Source organism: Bufo gargarizans, chromosome 1 (assembly GCF_014858855.1).
Source record: "Bufo gargarizans isolate SCDJY-AF-19 chromosome 1, ASM1485885v1, whole genome shotgun sequence".
Classification (NCBI taxonomy): Eukaryota; Metazoa; Chordata; class Amphibia; order Anura; family Bufonidae; genus Bufo; species Bufo gargarizans.
Genome location: NC_058080.1, coordinates 461,467,672 through 461,491,699, shown reverse-complemented (window position 1 = coordinate 461,491,699; position 24,028 = coordinate 461,467,672). Strand labels below are relative to the sequence as shown.

General features: G+C 42.8%; 1 protein-coding gene across 1 annotated transcript in view; it reads right to left on the bottom strand.

The window, feature by feature from the left end:
• Positions 1-3,824: 3,824 nt before the first annotated feature.
• Positions 3,825-24,028, bottom strand: part of LOC122922398 (annexin A1-like) — a 54,765-nt gene continuing 34,561 nt past the window's right edge. Inside the window, exons 8-13 of the mRNA XM_044272998.1 lie at positions 21,575-21,631; positions 18,157-18,250; positions 15,624-15,719; positions 9,895-9,953; positions 8,103-8,225; positions 3,825-4,113 (exon numbers count right to left, since the gene is read on the bottom strand). Of these exons, the coding sequence (XP_044128933.1) occupies positions 4,057-4,113; positions 8,103-8,225; positions 9,895-9,953; positions 15,624-15,719; positions 18,157-18,250; positions 21,575-21,631 (486 nt within the window). The 3' untranslated portion in view covers positions 3,825-4,056. The remainder of the gene's footprint in view (positions 4,114-8,102; positions 8,226-9,894; positions 9,954-15,623; positions 15,720-18,156; positions 18,251-21,574; positions 21,632-24,028) is intronic.

Here is a 24,028-nt window from a genome sequence, read left to right as displayed (position 1 = left end):
AGAAGGTGGCCACAAGGGAGAATCTACCCCGAGATCAGTGGGCTGAGGTCGTCGCTCCGTTCCTGACATCCGATTCCTAGCGGGTATATTTCGACTTGCCGGACGATCAAGCGGCCGATTACCAGAAAGTCAAGGGTGAGATTCTGGCAAGACTGGGGGTAAATGTGTTGGTCCGGGCCCAGCGGGTGCATCAGTGGGGGTTTAGGCCAGCTTTAAGCCAGGGGTTTAAGCCGGGTTTTAACTTAATTAACCTCTTGCAAAAGTGGCTACAGCCTGACGTGCTGAGCCCCACTGCTATGCCTGACCGTCTGTTGGCTATGTTCTGGAGGGCTTTGCCACCCCCTCTCCAGCAATGGATCGGCCAGGTCTCTCCAGGTAATGCTCTCGAGATGGTCGACCTGGTGAAGCGCTATGAGGCTACCCGGGAGGTACTTTTGGGAGGGGGGGTAGTCAAATCCCGTAACTCTCCACCCCAGACCTGTTGGTTTATGCCCACTAAACCCGCCCGGGATGTACCCACTGTGGACCCAGCTCCCATAGTCTGCTAGCAGTGTCAGGAGCCTGGCCATGTACGAGCTGACTGTCCACATCAGGTGGAACCGATGGACACGAACTATGGCTTTCGTCAGTTGTTATATGCTAGGAAGCTGTGTGCAGCAGGTGCCCCGGAGACTCTGAATCACCTGTGCCAGGTGGAGGTGGGAGACACTCCAGCGGAGGTTCTGTTGGACTCAGGGAGTCTGGTGACCCTGGAAAGGGCTCCCCTGGTACGGTCCACTGAGTATACTGGCCAGAAAGTCAGGGTCATGTGTATTCATAGAGACTTAAAAGACTACTCCACTGCTATGGTGTCTCTATCCACAGTTGCCGGTAGGTGGACCCATGAGGTGGCTGTCGCCACCAATCTACACTACGAACTTATTATAGGGAGAGACTTCCCGGGCAAGTGGTGGCCTGCTACAAGAATGACTGATACCCATGAGACAGGGGTAACCCTAGCAGAGTGGCCCGGCTCAGGGGGAAGACCAGAACCCTGGGAACCTGAATCTGAAGGGCCAGCTGTAGGGGTGACCGCCACTTCGGTGGAAGAGGGGGAGACAACCCCGCTAAGTGTGATGGTGGGAGACATGGAGCACTTGCCACAGGGTCCTGAGCTGGCAGACCTCAATGTCAACAACCAGGGGCAGAGTCGGTATTCCCACGTTTTGTGGTTCATCAGGATATGTTGAACCAGGTAAACCAGCTGCCAGGTAAATCCATTGAACAGTTGGTGGTGCCACAGGCTTATCGCAAACTCGTGTTAGGGTTAGCTCACCAGCATGTTCTCGGGGGTCATCTGGGAATGCAGAAGACACAGGACCGGATACTATAACGGTTTTACTGACCCAGTGTGTTTAGGGAGGTGGAATAATTCTGTAAGTCTTGCCTGACCTGCCAGGCAACTAGCCCCCAGCACCTTTTTTCACAGTCCCTTGGTACTTCTCCCTATCATCGAGGTGCCGTTTGAGCGAATTGCTATGGACCTCATAGGCCCAGTACCGAAGTCCGCTAGAGGACACCAACACATCTTGGTCATCCTGGACTACGCCACTCGGTACCCGAAGGGGGTTCCACTGCGACATACATCGGCGAAGCTTATAGCTAAGAAGCTAATGGAGATGTTCTCCCGAGTGGGGCTACCTAAAGAGGCTCTGCCTGACCAGGGGACCCCTTTTATGTCCAAGGTCATGAGGGAACTCTAAGTTGCTGCATTTCAGACAGTTACGGATGTACGTGTACCATCCGCAAACAGACGATCTTGTTGAAAGGTTTAATAAAACTCTAAACTATGTTAAAAAGGGTGGTGTATAAAGATGGGAAGGATTGGGACCTTCTTCTGCCCTATCTCAGGTTTTATGTGTGAGAGGTACCCCAGGCTTCTACTGGGTTCTCGCCCTTCGAATTGCTTTATGGCAGACATCCTCGTGGTCTGTTGGACGTGGCCAAAGAGGTTTCGGAACAGCAACCCACTCCACATAAGTGTCCTGGAGTATGTTATCAAGATGCAACAGTGGATAGAGACAGTTTTGCCTCTTGTCAGGGAGCATATGGAGGCCACTGAGCAAGCCCAGAGTCGGAACTATAATAGTCAGGCTCAGATCTTTAACCCGGGTGATTGGGTTTTGGTTCTGGTACTGACCGTGTACAGTAAGTTCCTGGCTAGATGGCAGGGGCCCTACGAGGTACTCGAGAAAGATGGAGAGGTAAATTACAAGGTACACCAGCCAGGGCGGCAGAAGCCAAAGCAGGTTTACCATGTTAATGTACTTAAGCCTTGAAAAGATAGGGAGACCTGTACTGAAGACAGCCCGCAGCTGGGTTTTCTAGGGGAAGAGGTTCTGGCTTCTATGTTTGATGCAAGGGAAGCGGATGCCACAGTAAAAATTGCTGTCAGCCTCTCCTCTAAACAGGTTCAGGAGACCAGGGAGTTTGTTAGTCGTAACACGGATGTGTTCTGGGACCTCCCTGGACGCACTTCCACAATCCAGCATGAGCTTGTCACTGAGCCTCAGGCAAAAGTCTGGTTAAAGCCATACCGGGTACCTGAGGCTCGTCGACAAGCCATCTCTGAGGAAGTGCAGCTCATGCTGCGGCTAGACATCATTGTGGAGTCTAAAAGTGATTGGGCCAGTCTTATAGTCTTAATACCCAAGCCGACCAGGACATTACGGTTTTGTAACAATTTTTGTAAGCTGAACGAAATATCTAAATTCTATGCGTATCCCATGCCTCGGGTGGATAAGCTTATTGAAAGGTTAGGCCAAGCCCCTTATTTTTTGGTTTTGGACCTCACCAAAGGGTACTGGCAGGTAACCTTGATGGAGGCTGACAAAGAGAAAACTGCCTTCATTACACCAGAGGGGCTGTATCAATATAAGGTGTTACCTTTCGTTCTGCATGGCGCCCCTGCACTTTTCAACGTCTAATGGACATTGTGCTTCGTCCACATCAGCGGTACACCTCAGCTTACCTGGATGATATTGTTATTCACAGTACCGACTGGGAAAGTCACCTGTCCAAAGTACAGGCCGTAGTGAACTCCCTTTTGAAAGGCTGGTCTAACAGCTAACCCCAAAAAATGTGCGGTAGGGTTAGAGGAGACCAAATACCTAGGGTATGTCATTGGGAGCGGAGTCATCAAATCCCAAGTAAACAAAATAGAGGCGATGAGAAATTGGCCCTGACCTGTCACCTCTAGGCAAGTAAAGTCATTCCTGGGAATGGTGGGCTATTATATGAGGTTTGTTCCCTATTTTGGCACTTTAGCAGCTCCATTGACAGTGCTCTTGAAGGGACGGAAGTCCGTGCTAGTCCGCTGGAATGACCAGGCGGAAGAGGCTTTCTCCGCTTTGAAGTCAGCTCTGTGTGGGTCCCCGGTTTTGGTGACGCCCGACTTCAAAAGGGAGTTTATAGTACAGACCGATGCCTCTGAAGTAGGCCTTGGTGCTATACTGTCTCAGGAATTTAACGGGGAGGAGTATCCAGTTGTCTTCCTTAGCCGTAAGCTCACTCCAGCCGAGACCCGGTACAGTATAGTGGAGATAGAGTGCCTGGCCATCAAGTGGGCACTCGAGTCTCTCCACTATTATCTGTTGGGGAGAAAGTTACATCTGGTGACTGACCACTCCCCTCTCAAGTGTATGAGCCAGGCCAAAGAGGAATGCTCGGGTCACCAGATGGTTCTTGTTCTTGCAAAACTTTACACAGGGCAGACCGGTTATCTGTAGATTCTTGCAGGCTGATTATTATTATTTTTTACTCCAGTTAAAAAAAAAAAAAATAAGTCACTTTTTTTATATGAACTTTAATGTGTATATATGTTCACAAATATTTGAAATTGGAAATTGACAAAGAGTAACATGATTTGAAGGTAGCATGTATAATAAAACCATGTTCTAAAACACGATATGCAAAACATTTGCAATGGAATGTCATATTGCATTGAGATATTGATGCTGCTTATAGTTGTCTGCCATGGCTTAAGCAAATATCTTCAAGATTGTGATCAGATCTTGTTTAATGATCTCCACTCAGAGCCACCAAGATGGTCTCATAATCTCCTTTGGTGTCATCCTGCAAACAAATGATAGTTAAATACATATTTATAAAAAATAAAAAGATACAACTAAGTCTTGTGCAGCTGACCGCTATATCTCCTGACTTATACATATACACTAGGCCCGGCCAAGTATGGAAGAGAGGAGAACAAAAGGAACAGGCATTGAAATGCAGTGCAATGATCCTTCTCTCCTCTGACATCTATCATGTACTGTATGTACCCTGAGTTTGGCTGAAAACAGTCTAATGTGTATGGGGGCCTTAAAGACTCATGACAATGTCATGTCCAGAGACCCAGTACTGTTGCACTTGGGAATCCCTGTAGTTCTGCATTGTGGAGCTGAAGGCACTATGTATGCCTCCGCTTGGTGCGTCCTAAAGGGTTTATCCCACACATTTTAAACAGTTTTTTGTTATCAGCGTATATCTGGAGGACTTGGCTTTCAGTGGGTGGGTAGAACAACATCAAGCACCTGCATCTTTCAGGATGCACTGTGATTAGCTCTTGTTAATCCCTTCCTCTCTTGCATAGGAAATAGTCCCTCACATGCAGTATGTATGCCTCAGTTTGGTGCATCCTAAACAGTTTATCCCAAAAATGTTAAACTGTTTTTTGTTCACATATCTGGAGGACTTGCTTGCCTTTCTTTAGGTGGGTGGAAAATCATGAAGCATCTGCATCTCTCAGGATGCACTGCAACTGGCTCTTGTTAATCCCTTCCTCTCCAGCATAGTAAATAGCCTCTCATATATAGGCACAGAGATACAGTGGAGAAGGAAATGGTGTGGGTATTGCATTCCCTTCAATTGGCTGAGCTGTGCCTAGTCCTTGTAACCAATGAACGTGACATGACATGGCCTAGGTCTGTGATGGCTAACCTCCAGCACTCCAGCTATGGTAAAACTGATTCCCAAGAAGTACGCTTGATTGGCTGTTCTCAGAACTCCATAGATATGAATGGAGCATGCTGGGAGTCAGTTTCACCAGATCTGGAGAGCCGGAAGTTATCTATCACTGGCCTAGGCCAGGGAAAGCTGCAAGATAGCCGCAACACTACTGCAAACACTGGTGCCTTCTCAAACAGCTGATTGGTGTGAGTCCTGGGTGTCGTTGCATGTATATTGCTGATTATATTGCAAGTATATTGCAATAAAACTTTATTTAAAATGTCCTATTTATTGGATAGTAATACTTTTTGGAGGATAACGCCTTTAAAAGTAGTGCCTCCATAATAGAGAAGGCACTGGAGAATGGCAGAATTCGTTTTCAAAGATCTACACAGAATTTACACAGAGAGCGCAAAGGAACAGTATGGACCTATTGAATTCTATGGGAGGCGTATTTTTGATTTGTATTGCTCAGATTAATAATATAGACATGTCCATGGCTTTAAGGGAGACCTCTGAGAAACAAATATACATATTTTTGGGGACTCTGATATTATTACTTATATATAGCCTGGTTATTATGAGTGTTTTTTGAGGGAATATTCTGGACGTCCCCTTTAATATTATCGAACTAGGACCTATTATAGGTTACTATAAAGAGGTTGTCATTATCTTTTCCTACCATCCCCCACTTTCATATTTAACATTTACATTCTTTTCGGGGGTACTGTGATCTAAGGGCCAATGATTTGGTACAGCATTTGTGGTTATTACCATTATCTAATGATTTTTTTGCCCCTTTTATGTTTCTAATTATGAGTCCTTGATTTTTATTAAGAATAAACTCAGGCTGTGATACTGGCACAATCAGGCACCAAAAATGGTTAATAGTGACTCTTTCCATGTTAGCCAAACAATTTTCTAGATTTTCATAAAGTAGGATTCCCATCGCCATATAAATAAAAGTTGTATTGAAAAAGATGCAAGCTGTGTTTTTGCGCCTTCTTAAATGTGACTTTTTGGGGAAAAAAGTTGCAAGTGCCTCTTTTTATGCCTCCCTCGCCACTTTTCCAAAAGCAGTTGTGGAAAGGGCAGCAAAGCGGAATGGACAACACCAGAGACAAATTTATCTTCATTAACACTAGTATTGAGCGTGAATATTCGAATTGCGAATTTTAATTGCGAATATCGCCACTTAGAGAATTTGCGAATATTTAGAATATAGTGCTACATATTTGCGAATAGTGTTGATCATGAATATTCTAATCGTGAATTTATCTCAAATTTATCGCAAATATCGGCACTTAGCAACATTCCTAGCAACTAATAGGAAAAGTTGCCTACCCCTTAGTGTTGATCACGAATATTCTAATCGCAAATTTTTAATTGTGAATATATATCCTTGCTGATTTTCGCAATCAAGCAAATAATGACTGGAGATCACGAATTCTCGAATTTACGGCGAATATTCTGCCAAAAATTCAAAAAATATTGCAAATTCGAATATTGCCTATGACGCTCATTACTAATTAACACCAGTTTTCTGGTGCAAATGAAGCCAGAAATCTATGGCAGCTCTGAGCTGTGGTATATTTCTGGTTCGAGGCACAGACTTCTGGAGGCATAAATGTGGTGCATCTTCCGGCAGTGCAGGGGATATCAAGACTGGAACAGAAAGTGCTTGTCTTGATAAATCTCCCCCTTAGGCTGAGTTCACACGAGCGTGTCCGGATAAGTTCCGGATGCGTTGTGGCAAACCCGCGCGAGTAGGTACCCAATTGCAGTCAGTTTTGACTGCGATTGCGTTCCGATGTTCAGTTTTTATCACGCGGGTGCAATGCGTTTTGCACGCGCGTGATAAAAAACTGACTGGTACCCAGATCCGAACTTCTTCACTGAAGTTCAGGTTTGGGTTAGGTGGTATGTAAATGTTATTTTTTTCCCTTATAACATGGTTATAAGGGAAAATAATAGCATTCTTTAATACAGAATGCTTAGTAGGTGGTCAATTGAGGGTTAAAAAAAAAAAAATTAACTCACCCCCACAGGTCCTTTAGCCGGCAGCTCATGATTAAAGAAGTAAGAAGAGACCGGCAGCTACGCGATCAAGAGGAGAAGGTGAGTTAATTTTTTTTTTTTTTAACCCTCAATTGACCACCTACTAAGCATTCTGTATTAAAGAATGCTATTATTTTCCCTTATAACCATGTTATAAGGGAAAATAATACAGTGAATAGACTGTCATCTTAGCAACCATGCGTGAAAATCGCACCGCATCCGCACTTGATTGCGGATGCTTGCGATTTTCACTTAGCGCCATTCACTTGTGTGATAAACGCACAATATAGAGCATGCTGCGATTTTCACGCAACGCATAAGTGATGCATGAAAATCACCGCTCATGTGCACAGCCCCATAGAAGTGAAGGGGTCCGGATTCAGTGAGGGTGCAATGCGTTCACCTCACGCATTGCACCCGCGCGGAAATCTCGCCCGTGTGAACTCAGCCTTAGGCCCCTTTCACACAAGTGAGTTTTCCGCACGGGTGCAATGCGTGACGTGAACGCATAGCACCCGCGCCGAATCCTGACCCATTCACTTCAATGGGTCTGTGTATATGAGCGTTTTTTTTAACGCATCAGTTCTGCGTTGCGTGAAAAACACAGCATGTTCTATATTCTGCGTTTTTCACGCAGCACTGGCCTCATAGAAGTTAATGGGGCTTCAGTGAAAAACACATTGCATCCGCAAGCAAGTGCGGATGCAATGCGTTTTTAATGATGGTTTCTAAGAGATATTGTTTGCAAACCTTCTTCAGTTTTTTATCACGCGCATGAAAAATGCATCAAAACGCAGACAAAACTGACAGAACTTGCTTGCAAAATGGTGCGAGTTTCACTGAACGCACCCGGAGCCAATCCGTCACGCTCGTGTGAAAGAGGCCTTAACGCTGCAGATACACAGCTGCAGAAATCTTAATCTTTTGAATGTTTCAGTGGCTATTAAAGGGGTTTTCAAACCAGCACCTAAAAGGTGTTCGTTACCTGAAGACATAAGAATGCAGAGCTCTTTTCATATGAATATTTGAATTGGTTTTTTTTGTACTAATATACATACCAAAATTGCCTGAGGCAATGTTTTTCCATACATTGCCTTGTAACTAGCCTTGATTTCATTCATGTCTATTTCTGAACGGGAAACCATAATTCGAATTAAATCTTTGTCCCGAGTTCCAGAGCCCTGTATACAGTTAAGAAGAAGTGATAAGGGCACATATGCAAAAATATTATCAATTTAATGAAACAGGTATAATGGATAAATATGAAATTTATGGACGAAAAATATTGTTTTTACATAGATACCCACATCCACTGCAACGCAAAAACGCAGGTTCTCTATTACAGGGTATATAATAGAAGAGTTGAAGTGTTTGGTTGGCGTGTAGCCTGTTTATGGGGCTCTCTAAGTTAGGGCTCATGCACACGACAGTATTTTGCGTTCAGTATACTGGCCGTATTTTTAGTTCAGTATGCGGTACATATACTGAACCATTCATTTCGATGGTTCAGCAAAAAAAACTGAAGTGTCTCCGTGTGCATTCCGTTTCAGTATTTCCGTATTTCTGCACAGTGAAAATATAGAACATGTCCTATTATTGTCTGCAAATCACGGTGGTTGGCTCCATTAAAGTCAATGGGTCCACAAAAAAACTGAACACATACGGAAATGCATCCGTATGTCTTCCGTATGTGTTCCGTTTTTGCTGAACCATCTATTGAAAATGTTATGCCCAGCCCAATTTTTTCTATGTAATTACTGTATACTGTATATGGCATACGGAAAAACAGAACAGAAACAAAACAACGGATCCATAAAAACAAGACCGCAAAGCACTGAAAAAGCCATACGGGTTTGGTTACAAAGCGATTTTGGTTGCATGACAGCTGTTGCACCCTAGGATCACAGTGGGAGCTCCTAGAAATTAATGGGATCACAGCATGACTCGCACATTTGTTCTGAATTCAGAGTTGAAAAAAAAAATTCAGCAGTGTTAGATTTTTGTGATTCTGGGGTCAAAACGGAACGGATACGGAAGACATACGGATGCATTTCCATTGACTTGAATGGAGCCACGGAGCGTGATTTGCGGGCAATAGGACATGCTCTATCTTTCAACGGAATGGAAATGCGGAAACGGAATGCATACGGCGTACATTTAGTTTAATTTTTGCGGAACCATTGAAATGAATGGTTCCGTATACAGAACGCAAAAAACGGCCCATAAACGGAAAAAAAAAACGGCGTGTGAAAGATGCCTTAAGTGAATCTAAAGATTTCTATAAAGAGTATAAACGGATATATCAGAGTGTGAAATATTACTCTGCCAGGACCTTCCTCCACATAGACATCTCCACAGAGCTACTGTGCACTAGACTCCATGGTCCTGGAATAGAACAGTTTCTTTACACTGTACGCTATGCTATTTCAGGGCTCATGCACATAAACATATTTTCTATTAGTGGCCAGCTATTCCGCTGAGCAAAATACGGAATGCACACGGACGTCATCTGTATTTTTTTGAAGATTCTTTTTTTGCGGACCGCAAAATACATAAGGTCGTGTGCTTGAGCCCTCACACATAGTACACTGCAGCACTGTATTGTACTGGAGAATGCAATGGTCTCCAGCAAGAAAATAAAAATTGTTAGTTTCAATGTTGCCTCTAAAAGTAGCAGATCAAATTTCTATATGAGAAACTCTGTTATGCAGAGCGCCAATACAGTCATATCGCAATTCAATACTGTAGCCAGGAGCACTGCCGTGCAGTGAAAACTTGGAAAAGAGCTCTAATGTGGTCCTTTCATTCTCAGGATTGGTGAAGGTAATCTGGAGAAGATCAAAGACGTACCTTCATTGACAAGTAGAGTTTTTCAGCAAAGAAAGCAGCTCTGCTGGCGGCACATTTCACTGTAAAAAGAACAGGCCGTACACAAATTATACATTTAGTTATTCTTTATAATTGGCTTAAACTTTGTTCACATCGGCACATGTTGTGAAATAAAGCAATCTTGATTGAACAGTAGAGACTTGTCTCAAGGTTATAACTAGTGTTGTGTCATGAACTCCACTTTTGATGCTGCTGTCCTCTCTTACTGGTGGGTGCTATTTGCCAAGGATGGTTTAATTAAGTCAGTTCCAGCTCTGCTATTCAGGTTACATATCCATCACTGCTACAGTCAGGTCCATAAATATTGGGACATCAACATAATTCGAACCTTTTTGGCTCTATATACACCCACAATGGATTTTAAATGATACAAACAAGTGCTTTACCTGCAGACTGTCAGCTTTAATTTGAGGGTATTTACATCCAAATTAGGTGAATGGTGTAGGAATTACAACAGTTTGCATATGTGCCACCCACTTGTTAAGGGACCAAAAGTAATGGGGCAATTGGCTTCTCAGCTGTTCCATGGCCAGGTGTGTGTTATTCCCTCATTATCCCAATTACAATGAGCAGATAAAAGGTCCAGAGTTCATTTCAAGTGTGCTATTTGCATTTAGAATTTATTGCTGTCAACTCTCAAGATGAGATCCAAAGAGCTGTCATTATCAGTGAAGCAAGCCATCATTAGGCTGAAAAAACAAAACAAACCCATCAGAGAGATAGCAAAAACATTATGCCTGGCCAAAACAACTGTTTGGAATATTCTTAAAAAGAAGGAAGCAACAGTGAGCTCAGCAACACCAAAAGACCTGGAAGACCACGGAAAACAACTGTGGTGGATGACCGAAGAATTCTTTCCCTGGTGAAGAAAGCACCCTTCACAACAGTTGGCCAGATCAAGAACACTCTCCAGGAGGTAGGTGTATGTGTGTCAAAGTCAACAATCAAGAGAACACTTCACCAGAGTGAATACAGAGGGTTCACCACAAGATGTAAACCATTGATAAGCCTCAAAAACTGAAAGGCCAGATTAAAGTTTGCCAAATGACATCTAAAAAAGCCTTCGCAGTTCTGGAACAACATCCTATGGACAGAGGAGACCGATATGAACTTGTACCAGAGTGATGGGAAGAGAAGAGTATGGAGAAGGAAAGGAACTGCTAGTCATACCACCTCATCAGTGAAGCATGGTGGTGGTAGTGTCATGGCAAGGGCATGCATGGCTGCCAATGGAACTGGTTCTCTTGTATTTATTGATGATGTGACTGCTGACAAAAGCAGCAGGATGAATTCTGAAGTGCTTCGGGCAATATTATCTGCTCATATTCAGCCAAATGCTTCAGAACTCATTGGACGGTGCTTCACAGTGCAGATGGACAATGACCCAAAGCATACTGCAAAAGCAACCAAAGAGTTTAAGGTAAAGAAGTGGAATGTTATGCAATGGCCAAGTCAATCATCTGACCTGAATCCAATTGAGCATGCATTTCACTTTCTGAAGACAAAAGTGAAGGGAAAATGCCCCAAGAACAAGCAGGAACTGAAGACAGTTGCAGTAGAGGCCTGGCAGAGCATCACCAGGGATAAAACCCAGCGTCTGGTGATGTCCATGCGTTCCAGATTCAGGCTGTAATTGACTGCAAAGGATTGGCAACCAAGTATTAAAAAGTGAAAGTTTGATGTATGATTATTATAATGTCCCATTACTTTTGGTTACTTAACAAGTGAGAGGCACATATGAAAACTGTTGCAATTCCTACACCGTTCACCTGATTTGGATGTAAATACCCTCAAACTAAAGCTAACAGTCTGCAGTTAATGCACACCTTGTTTGTTTCATTTCAATTCCATTGTGGTGGTGTATAGAGCCAAAAATGTTAGAATTGAGTCCATGTCCCAATATTTATGGTCCTGATTGTATGTTCAGTCTTCATTAGTCAGTCACAAATACCAGTAATCGTTAAACCCTTTCTCTGGTTCTGACTTCTTCTGTAATGCTGTTTATAATCTAAGCAAGATCTGCTATAAATATCCAACCAGTTCCCTCATTCAGAACATGAGGATCTATGCACGTTTTACAAGGGTATTCTTAGATGGACCTGTCTGGTATCTTGTTCTTGGGGATTTTGCCTCAAGTTGTTCAAAGTTTGTTTCTAGTTCCAAGTGTTTTCTGACATTTGCAGTACTACTGACTGTGACTATGTCCTGTCTTGTCCTTTGGTTACTACGTTTGGCTCCTGAACTGCTCTCCTGGACATGACTCTGTTCTACATTTATGGCTAGGTCCTGCTCTTGCCTTGTTTCTTTGTTATTGCATTTGGCTCCTATGTCTTCATGTTCCAGCTCCTATGTCTTGCAACCAGCCCGTAACCTGCTAACTATAAATTAGTCTTTACTTTGGTGAACATCTACCTGTGCTGTGACCTGACCTGCTCTGTGATTCCTATTCTAAATGGTCCCCGGTTATTAGTGGTGTATCCCATAGTTCAGTGTTGGATCTGCTATTATTTAACTTATTTATTAATGATATAGTACAGGGATCAGCAACCTTCAGCACTCCAGCTGTGGTGAAACTACGACTCCCAGCATGCACACATACTTGGCTGTTTTCAGAACTCCAAAGAAGTGAATGGAGCATGCTGGGGGTCGTAGCTTCACAACAGCTAGAGTGCCGGAGGTTCCTGATCCCTGATATAATAGATGGGATTAATATCACTTTCTATTTTTGCAGATGACACCAATTTTTGTAGTGTATTTTGTCAGGTCTGTGCTGGGTAGGTTGCTGTGCGAACCAGCCAAATCCTAGGTGGTTGACCGGTCAGTATGACTGTAAGATGAGCCATTCAAGTTTCTGACTCTTTGTTTAATGCCAGAGCTACGTGAGGTATTTAAAACTACTGATCCATGACTGCCTGTGATTTAATTTGTATTAGGGCTCTAAACTATTCCTTTATAGTGAATGTCCTGGTAAACTGATCACTGGCTTGTTTTTGGATTAACCCTGTGTCTGCTCTTCCTACGTAGGCTGAATTCACATCAGCATTCAGCCTTTCTATTATAGGAGCAGGAGAACAGAAAGGACAAATTCGGCACATACCTGAGCCGAATGGAAGATTTTTGAAGCGGAGACAAAATTTGTGCGAGCAGGACTTTTATCTCCGCTTCAAAAATCTTCTGAGCAGAAACCTAACAGACCCCATTATATTCTATGGTGTCTGTAGGCTCTGTTCGGCACACTTATGTGCCGAATCAGTCCTTTCTGTTCTCCTGCTCCTAAAAAAGGGCAGAAAAGCTGTACACTGGTGTAAGCTCAGCCTTATATTGACTTTCTTGGTGAACTGACACTGGCTTGTTTCTGGATTAACCTTGTGGCTGCCGTTACTGCTGATATAGGCTCTCCTAGTAAGTCACCTTCATCTGTCTCTGTATTAACTCTAGCAATGACCATGTTCATCTCAAGGGGCACTGCCTCGGTCTGGAGAAGAAAAACTTCAATCTGCAGAGGCCACAAGACTGCTTCACTTTAAGAACTGTGAATCTGTGGAATAGTCTACCCCAGGATGTGGTAATGACAGGAGCAGCTGATGTTTAAAAAAAAAGGCTTAGATGAATTCTTAAATTTAAATAACATTAAAGGGACACTGACAGGCAAATTCAGCATATTGTGTTATATATCTGACATTACAGGTCTTATACAGTCTATTAAAAGCATGCAAGTATCCCCCCTGTCCACCTTCTAAATACTGAAATATAAAGTTTTATAACTTGCCTGTCTCCTCACCAATCTGCCCAAGGGGCGGCGTTTCATCTGAAAATGCGCCCAGCCAGCTGCTACCAACTACCGTTCTGTAGCCCCGCCCAGCTCATCAATATTCACTTCGCTGGGCGGGGCTACAACTCTCCGCACTATCATTAACCCCTTTGGAGATGTGAGTGAGCAGCGCTCTGAAGCGCTGCTTTGAACAGTGCCTGGGGCATGCGCATGAGGCAGAGGCTGCAGCTGCCTCTGGGAACGCAGGCAGGGTGTGTACAGCAGGCGCGATCTAACCATGGCGGGGCGCAGGCGCAGAGGATTAGACGGACGCTGCCAAGAGGATTCTATCAACCATACGCAGGATCGTGACTGGGGAGAGTTGTAGCCCCGCCCAGCTAAGTGAATATTGATGAGCTGGGCGGGGCTACAGAACAGCAGTTGGGAGCATTTTCAGATGAAACGCCGCCCCTTGGGCAGATTGGTGAGGAGACAGGCAAGTTATAAAACGTTATATTTCGGTATTTAGAAGGTGGACAGGGGGGATACTTACATGCTTTTAATAGACTGTATAAGACCTGTAATGTCAGATATATAACACAATATGCTGAATTTGCCTGTCAGTGTCCCTTTAACGCTTATGAAAATGGTTAGAAGTCTGGCTTCTTACTCCCATTCAATTAATTCATTCACATCCTCACCCATCCCCTGGTTGATCTTGATGGAGCTTTGTACTGCATTTTTTTTCAACCATACTAACTATGTAATGTATCTATGTGTCTACTGATACCAAATAAGATCTGTAACTGGTTGCCGCTCCTGGTGTCTCCTGGGCTCAGTTCCCTAGTGTTCCACATTTGTTTCCCTGTGTCCTGTGCTATTACTGGACTCTACAATTCCTCCATAGCAATCTAGACTCCAGTGTTACCTCTCAGGTGGTTTGGTGATGTTTCTTCAGGTTTCTGTGCAGCACTTTGCACATTATTTATGCTAATCTAAACTCTTGTCTGCCGACACCAATAAAGTAATATTACACTGTAAGGTCAGAATGTTAAGCAAAAGTGTTAGGCTATTGCTTAGATCTAGAACTGTACAGTCTATAGTATGTGCCCCACTGCAAAATCTGTAACAAGGCCCAATCTAGCAAGTGCCATTTTTAGCACTGGTGTCTTTGCCAGCAGATGAGCCTTTCACCCCTTCCCTGTTCCACGGCCCAGGTACAACTGCTACCTCTGCTACCCCATTAGATAGCTATGCCCCTGTACTTCTATAACTGCCACTAAGTGACAATAATATTGCTTTTAGACAAGATATTTCTCACTAGAATTATCTCTGGTATACACTTTTTTTCCGATTGAAATATTTCACAAATTCCAAACATTTTTGTGCTGCACTGCTTGGCCAAAAAATGGTAAAGGTGATACTGTTAAGGGTGCGGTGGGAAGTAACACTGACATAATGTATTATCTGGAAAAATATTTTTCCTACTTCATGATTCTGATCCTCTATTGACCCAGAGACATATCTATTATATTAAGAACATGTGTTGTGAACAAACGAACTGATATAAAGCTGAAACCATGGACATTTTTGGTAAGTAAAAATTTGGTAAACTTATGATAAAAAAAATGTATTGTTCACTGCCATCCCCGAGAATATACTGCCATCAGCGGCTGGATTATTCTCAGGGTAGCTTGTGGAACAAATCATGCTGGTACTTTCTTGCACACATTTTCAAGTTCTTACTGGCAGTGAATGGAAACATTCAAAAACTGAAAATGTGTCCATACAGCTGAGTATTTATCAGTCTAGTAAATTCCCAGGGAACTTGCGATACAGTGACTACATGGTCCTAACTAATGACTAATACATTTAGTAATAAACTATGGCTATCACAGAAACTTGAACATGTCTACATTACCACGTCTGCGCTACATACCAATGGCCGTAAGACAGTTTTCAATGTCTCCTTTCAACTCCAGATCCAATGCCTTGTTCACATCATGCTTACTGTAGCTCCTGTATCTTTGAAACACTGCAATTTTAAAGATTTCATATTGAGTCAGTCAGAGATGCGATATTCATTAATCATTTTGAGCACTCATACTGAAATTCTTACTTTAGGCCTCATGCACACGACCATATTTTTGGTCCATGTCCGATCCACATTTTTTGCAGATTGCACATAGTCCCCTTCATTTTTATGGGTCCACAAATAAAAAAGGACAGCCCCACATCTGCGCGGCCGGGCCACAAATTATAGAACCTGTCCTATTCTTACAGAATAATATAAGAATAGGCTTTTTACAGTGGGTCTCAAAATCTATATTTTGCAGATCCGTGATTTGTGAACCACAAAATGTATATAGCCGTGTGCAGGAAGCCCTCTAATAAATGCTTAGCAGAGGTTAGTAGGGCTCATGCACACGACTGTATGTATTTAGCGGTCCACAAAGAACATGGATGACGTCCGTGTGCATTCTATATTTTGCAGATCCGTGATTTGTGAACCACAAAATGTATATAGCCGTGTGCAGGAGGCCCTCTAATAAATGCTTAGCAGAGATTAGTAGGGCACATGCACACGACTATGTATTTAGCGGTCCACAAAGAACATGGATGACGTCCGTGTGCATTCTATATTTTGCAGAACAGAACTTTGGGCTTTTGGTCAGAAAGCTTGTGACTTTTCGCACACTTACACCATTCACTCCAGTTTTTAAAAGTGGATAGGAAAGTAGGTGCGGTTAGCTAAAAGTCTCTAAACAGGTTGCTAGTTCTCTCCAGTAGGGTGTGGCATGAAGAAACTGGACTAACATTGCTAGACCAAGGTGTTAGATTTAAAGATGCACAAAATTTAACAAACCAGATTAATTATTGTGATTAATTCCCCCTTTGGTTTCTCTAGGTTCCATATTTTAAAAAAAAAGTAGGCCTGTGTGCCGCTATATGCTGCCACTAGAAGAAATGATTGGCAAGTATGCCTTCATAATAAAGCATGTGATGGAGCATAATGCAAGCAAATGTTTTAGGTTACTGCGATCGTGATGCAGTCATGATGCAGTTAGGAACCACAGCATCTCATTTCCCAATAGAAGTCAATGGGAAGATAGGTTTCTGAGATAGACCTGGCACTTTCAAGGTTGTGATGACTGATTGACCACACATAGGACATGTCCTGCTGCTTGCGGCTGATGACTGCATGAGATATAGAGTTGAGCCGCTGCTTGTGGATTATGTTATTGAAGTTATTCAGAATGCTAAAGAACCAGTAAAATTCACAGTTCAAACAACAGTGGCGGACAATAGACACACTCTACATGCATGATTATGCACGCGGTAACCGTCAGCATACGTTTCCTAACCGCATCACTTCTGCATCGCAACCGTCTCACAACCGCACCGTGTGGCTGTACCCTCAGACGTGACTCACATATTTGTTGGTCAGTTTTTTAGTTTTTTTTTGCCAAGCATATTTTATATCTCTGCATTTCAAAGTCTATAACTTTTTATTTTCAATTCAACATGGCTGTGTGGCATATTGTGCTATATATACGGCTTTTTGATAACTGCTTGTTACATATTTTTGGGGAGACAGACAGAACAAAAACAGGAATTTTTGCATTTTTCATACTTATTTTTTATAGGCATCTAAAAATGGAAGGCCTAGGGACCATTGTAAGACCCCTTGCTGCCATGGCAATCTCTCGGACTCCCATGATTGCATTCCTGTTTAGCAATGGGTCCCATTTATACACAGCAGATTGTAGGTATGATGTGGGTTTTCCAATATGCAGAATACCGTCTGTTGTAACCAAATTTTTGTGCAGATTTTAAGGTCATTTCCAGTCCGCAGACTATGTCCTAGCATGAAAAGTCTTGAAATTTTCCACACAACTCTTACAATTAGAATTCATTTTTCACATAACTTGTTTTGTATGAGGATTGCTGAAATCCATGCACTTGCTGCAGCAAAACCCCATTTAGGGGTCATGCACACAAATGTGTGCCCCCCGTGCTTGTGATGCAGACCGATGCAAGGCCATTCACTTCAATAGGTCCACAATCTGCAAGATTCAGTCTGCACCGCCAGAAATATGTTTTATTCTTTTGTAGTGCTTATGTGGGCTTCCACTCAGTGTCTCCCCTTCACATTGCTCTGTATCTTGTGGATTGTGAATGGGAACGCATCAGTCATACACTCATATATTGCTGACCCACTGTGCGGACCGCAATACAGGCAGGGGCTACACATGTTCGTGTTCATGAGCCCTTAGATTGATAGGCTGGATTTTCAGGTGCTGAGATCTGAATTTTTTAAGATCTATGAAAAATGCTATTCTACTGTCTTGGTAATGGCAAACACAGTATAAAAATGTTTTACTATATAGATGTTTTTGAATATTCTAACTGAATTGCCATTTATCTTATAGGATTATACTAGGAGATACATTTTAGCCTGCTAAACTCACCTCTCTGCAGGTGGGAATAACTGCGTAACGTGAGGATGTTGATGAGCACTGGAACATCTGTTCCTTTTCTTTTTTCACCTGCTTCATACAAGGCCTAGGAAATATAAAAATATCTTTAATAAATGAAAGATTACATGCACTGATAGTACTAAAGAATTAGTAAGGGCTCATGCACACGACCTTATGCCCTCCGAGACATACGGTCGGTGAGCGGGCCATATATCCCGAAGTGGCATACATCGTGCGGCCAGGAGCGCACAGCATCATGGGTTACTATGATGCTGTGCGCATGGGGCCGCCTGCGGGGCTATTGTCCCGCACTCTTAATATCATATGTATGCCGCTCCGGGACATACAGTATGGCCCACTCACAGACCATATGTCTTGAAGGGCATACTGTCGTGTGCATGAGCCCTCAATCATATGGAAAGGAACACTGAGCTAAAAGGTCTCAAGTAATTTCAGCCCTTAAATAAATAATATTTATTCACTCAGTATTTCAGTGGTTATTTTTGTTAAAATTACATGATTATATATATATTTTTTCTATAAAATAAACAAAAATGCTACAAGAACACAGTTTTTCCTGTCACATTGCACTAAATCCTGTGTTGAGTGTTTGAAATGGTATAGTGGTAGAATACATTATATACATATGGAGACAGATATACTGTATGTGTGTATACACAGTATATTAGATAGTAATAATACATAGTAACTGGTACATAACAGAATAAGTGGAATTAAAGCTCCATTGGGAAGATTTGTAATTTTACTTTCTATCCACTAGGTGGCAGTGTCATTATGAGGTATATTGCAGTATTGAATTTGGAACATACAGTATTTACTTTGGGAACACAATAAACTCTTGGGAAACATAGATAAATAAAGAGCAACATTTCCAAAATATATAACAACTTGTAATCCATCAACCTAAATCACATTTGCGTAATGATTGCTTATCTAAGGTGTTATTATGGGCTGAATGGTGGCTCATTGGTAAGCGCTGGTGCCTTAAATTGCTGGGATTCTACGTAAAAAAAAAAAAAAAAAACATCTGTGTGAAGTTTGCAAGTTGTTCTGATAAGGAACTAAGATTTTGAACACCATTAGGGACAGCAAGTGATGATTATGTCTAAACTTCCTTCCCATGTGTGATACCGTATATAATACAGGTGTATACAGGGCCTATAATAAAAATGTTCTTTCTGATACCATGTAAACCTATATACAGTGTACACACACACACACACACACACACACACACACACACACACACACTTATACTACTCACAAAAAGATTGGGATATTTGGCTTTCGAGTAAAATTTATGGAAAACTAAAAAGAACACGCTACATTGATATTATATCATGAAATTAGGGCATTTAAGTAGAAGCATGTAATGGTGATTTCCGCATCTCAAACTATTTATTGAAACAAAAGCCAACAGCCGTGGTGGGTATACCTCAACAAAAATGTCAATGTCTCAAAAACTTTTCCTGGGCCTTAAGCATCAATTACAGCTTGACGTCTCATGTTGTTCACAAGTGGACTTACTGTCTGCTGAGGCATGGCATCCCACTCTTCTTGAAGGGAAGCCCTCATTCTGAGGTACAGAGTTACAAGCCTCTACACAGTGACTCTGCTGATTCCATAGGTTTTCAATAGAATTCAGGTCTGGAGAAAGTGCAGGCCACTCTTTTTAAGGTATCCCAGTCTCCAGCAGCCATTCCCTAATGATGCACCCCAGTGCCTCCAGCTCTCCCCTACCCCGATGTCCTTCAGCTCTCCTTCCCCTTGTGCCACTATCCCCCAGTGCCATCAGCTCCCCCATGCCATCAGCTCTGTTCCCCCAGTGCCTTCAGCTCTCCCCACCCAGTGCCATCAGCTCCACTTCCCCTTGTGTCATAGTCTCTTCTCCCCCCTTGTCATAGTCTCTGCTGCCCCTTGTGCCCTCCTGCCACCCTCCTGAAACAGCGTCAGTTGCTATGACGCTGTGCACTCTGGCATAGTTGAGACCCCACCTCCTCGGTGTCACCAACTTACGTTTCCAGCAGGGGAGCCGCCGACACTCCATTGTTACGCGCTGCTCTGGGCCTGACGTCACACAGCGCGCCAGGTCACGGAGGTCAGTGCAGCGCGGGACCATGGACGTGCTGTGGAGTGTCCGGAGGCCATCTTCTGGAAAGGTGAGTATTCCAAGCGCATTGAGGGCCAGCGGGAGACCACGGAGCGGGAGTAATAGCAAGCGCTTCACTCCCGCTCCATGGTCACGTGACACAAACAAACCCTCAATGAAAAAAATTTGCATCGAGGATTTTTTTGTGTCGAATTACTCGATTTAATCAAGCACTCGTTGCAGCCCTAAGTTGGACATGTACATTCAAAAGTTTAGAGAAGGTCACATTAAGTTCACCTGTAAAGGCTAGAGTGCATTTTAGGTTCATTCAGAAATTTCCCCCACCAGCCAAATATCCCTAACTTTTTATGAGTAGTGTATACACATACACATATAATTGCTAATTCAGTGGAGAAGAGGGTAAAAGATGAATGGTCTTATAGCAAATGCAGAGGTCTTCTTTAACACATTAATGAACACTGATACACCTTTCAAAGGCAGTCATTAACAAGCTTTAATCTAGACTGCCAAATTTTTTATGGTACCGTAACTTAGAATTCCTGTGCAGCAAAGAATAGGAGCTTATCTCTTGTATGCTCTAATGGCCAGATTGTCAGAAGCACAATCCCGGCAGTTTAACTTCCTAGATGCCGCAGTCAATAGCAACTGTAGCATCTAAGGGGATTAGAGGGAGGAGGATCCTTCTATTTTCAATCGGCAGAATCTCACTGGCAGTATAATATACTGTACTAAATAAGTAGTACCGCGTTTTATAGAAACGATCAGTGGATCACAATGGCCTACAAGTCCCATTGTGGACTTACTTTAAATAGCAAAAATCAAGACTTAAAAGGTGTATTCTGGTTGTTTGAAGTTATCCCCTATCCACAGGATAGGGCATAACTATTAGATTGCTGGGGGTCCTACCACTGGGACCCTTACCAATCACAATAGTGGGAGCCCGTAACCCCTGCAGCCCCTCCTCCCCCCCTAAAATGAAAGGAGTGGCTGGTCAGGCTTGTGTGCTGCCATTCCATTCATTTCTATGGGAATTCCGGAGATAGTCGAGCGCTGTACTCTGCTATCTCCATAGCTTCCAAAGAAATGAATGGAGCAGTACTATTATATTTAACAGCCCTGTAAATCTGCAGTGTCAGGCAGTTTATATGAAGCTGTAAATATGTTTTGTGAGCAGGTGTCATATGATGTGCTGTATGAGGTGATTCCTAGTGTCTAGTGTACATCAACCTTGCTTTATTAGCACAGACATACAGAAAAGTAGAAAGGAGATCCACATACCCTGGCATCATTATCCACAAGTTCATCATTTACACGAGCATCTTCACTGCGGTCCCCCTACAACACATGTAAAAATGCATTAGAACTAAACCAAAGTTGTGGTGCTATTAAAAAACATCCTGTAATACCATATAAAAAATCTTTTGCATTTATTATTTAGATATCCTTACCGCAAAGGTATCCAAACAAATCCTATCACTGAATAAGTAATAAGATTATTTCCTTACTTTTTTTTTATTTCAGATTTGATAGAAAATTATTCTACACATATATAAATTTGTGTGTGGTTGGTACTGATGATATATAATTAATCCACTAATGGCTTTGAAGCTACGAGGCATAAGGAGCTGCATACATACTATATCAGAGAGTAGTCCCACAGCAAGGCCCTGTTTTTGTTTTGCTCCTTAAGTGTCTTATAGGTTAATTCTGCAGTTCCCCAGAGGACTACTGCAAAAGGGGGTCATTATCGCAAAATGAGATAATTTAGAAGGGATTGTCCGCTTTTTACTATTGATGACCTATCCTCAGGATAGATCATCAATATCAGATCTGCAGGGGTCTGACTCTTGGCATTCCCGACGATCAGCCGTTTGAAAAGACAGCGCTCTTTATAATTTACCTGCTTGCTACAGCAATTGCAGTGGTGAGCAGGTGTAATTACAAGTAATTCATTTCTATCAGACAGCTCTGTACTATTCACTTGAACAGAAGTGAATGGGGACGTCATACTTGTAATTGCACCTGTTCACCACTGCAATTGCTGCAGTGAGCAGTGAAGCAGAGAATGCAGCACTTGTATGAGCACTGCCTTCTCTTCCAACAGCCGATCGGCAGGGGTGCTTGGAGTTGGACCCCCACTAATCTGATATTGATGGTTGCTTGGAAAGACAGCAAAGTGACCTTAGAATGAATTTATTGCAGCCAACTGGTTGGTTACTGCCTCCATCCATCTGCCCCTACATCTACCCTTCTGTCTTGCACCCTGCCAAGCACCCCAACTATCTTTAAAAAGGAGCCTCACAAGTCAGAAAGTGCCCTGATGGAAGACAGGGTGAGCCCTCCATTCACTGTGCACAGCCCAGAGAGCCAGGGTGAAGATTGTACCGTGAACTGTATATATTACTTCCACCATCAATGGCCACTACCACTCCACTCATCCTCACCCTCCCCTAGGATAAATACATCTCAACTAATAGATCACAAGGAGGAAAAAACGTGCATACCATTCATTGTAAAATATCATCCCTGGATTAATAAAGTGAGATCGGTCATCAATAAACACTGGAGTGTTGTAACCAGATCCTACCCATCAGTGGAAGAATTCACAAATCCCCCAATGATCTGTTATAAGCGAGCAGTGAATGTACGGGATCAGAATATAAGAGCGGACATAGGCAGTAGTAGAGTGGAACCTAGACAAAAGGTTCCCTCTACGCCCTACTGTGTGCCCGTGCAGTAGTTTACGGCCACAAATGGGGTGTTTCTGCAAACTACAGAATAGGGGCAATAAATATAGCATTTTGTTTGGCTGTTAACCCTTGCTTTGTTATTGGCAAAAATTGATTAAAATGGAAAATAGTGGACAAGATTTAAGAGCGGACAAAGGCAGTAGTAGAGTGGAACCAAGACAAAAGGTTCTCTCCACAGCCAAAAAAGGCACCTTTCCATGTTTAAATTGTATACATTGCTCTAGTGTGAGAGGATCCCCATACGCGGTTTCTTCACATGTGACAGTAGATTTATCATTTACATTTTAAAATGCCCCTGTGGATTAGTTTATGTGAGAGACATCCACACGGATGAAGGAGCGACTCGGCAAAAACAAATACACCATCAGGAAGGAAACCTACTACTACTACCAATCCCAAATCATTTCCACACACACACACACACACACACACACGCATAATATTGCGCAGTTGCGCTTCCAGATTGTGGAGGAAATACCATTACCCCCGACTTCGAGGGAACAGGATTGAGACTCTGATGAAGCGCTAGGCATACTGATCCACCGTCTTCAGACCCTTGAACCGAAGGGTTTGAATCGGGAATATACACTTAACAGCTTTGTGTAATTGCACTTATTAGTTTTATTTTCTAGTATTTTTAATAGTTTTTATTTATGCATTCTTATATGATATTTTTACAGCGCAATTGAATATGAGATGATGAATTTGTCTTCCGGGACCTACCAATGCAGTGGGCTGGTGATCTTCATTTCACACACCCACCTTCAGCTGGGATTTCATTGTTTATTTAGTTACCCTGACAACATGACGTTAGGGCTTTAGGATTTTGGCAGGGTAATTAAGTTTGTGTGCTATAGTGGTGTTTCACTGTTTGACAAAGGCACTGCTGGTGCCGAAACGAGTCACAGAGTGACAATAAAAGAAAAATTTGGGAGTGCCGGACCTGCTTTATTACTACTATTGGGGGTACCAACCCTAGGAC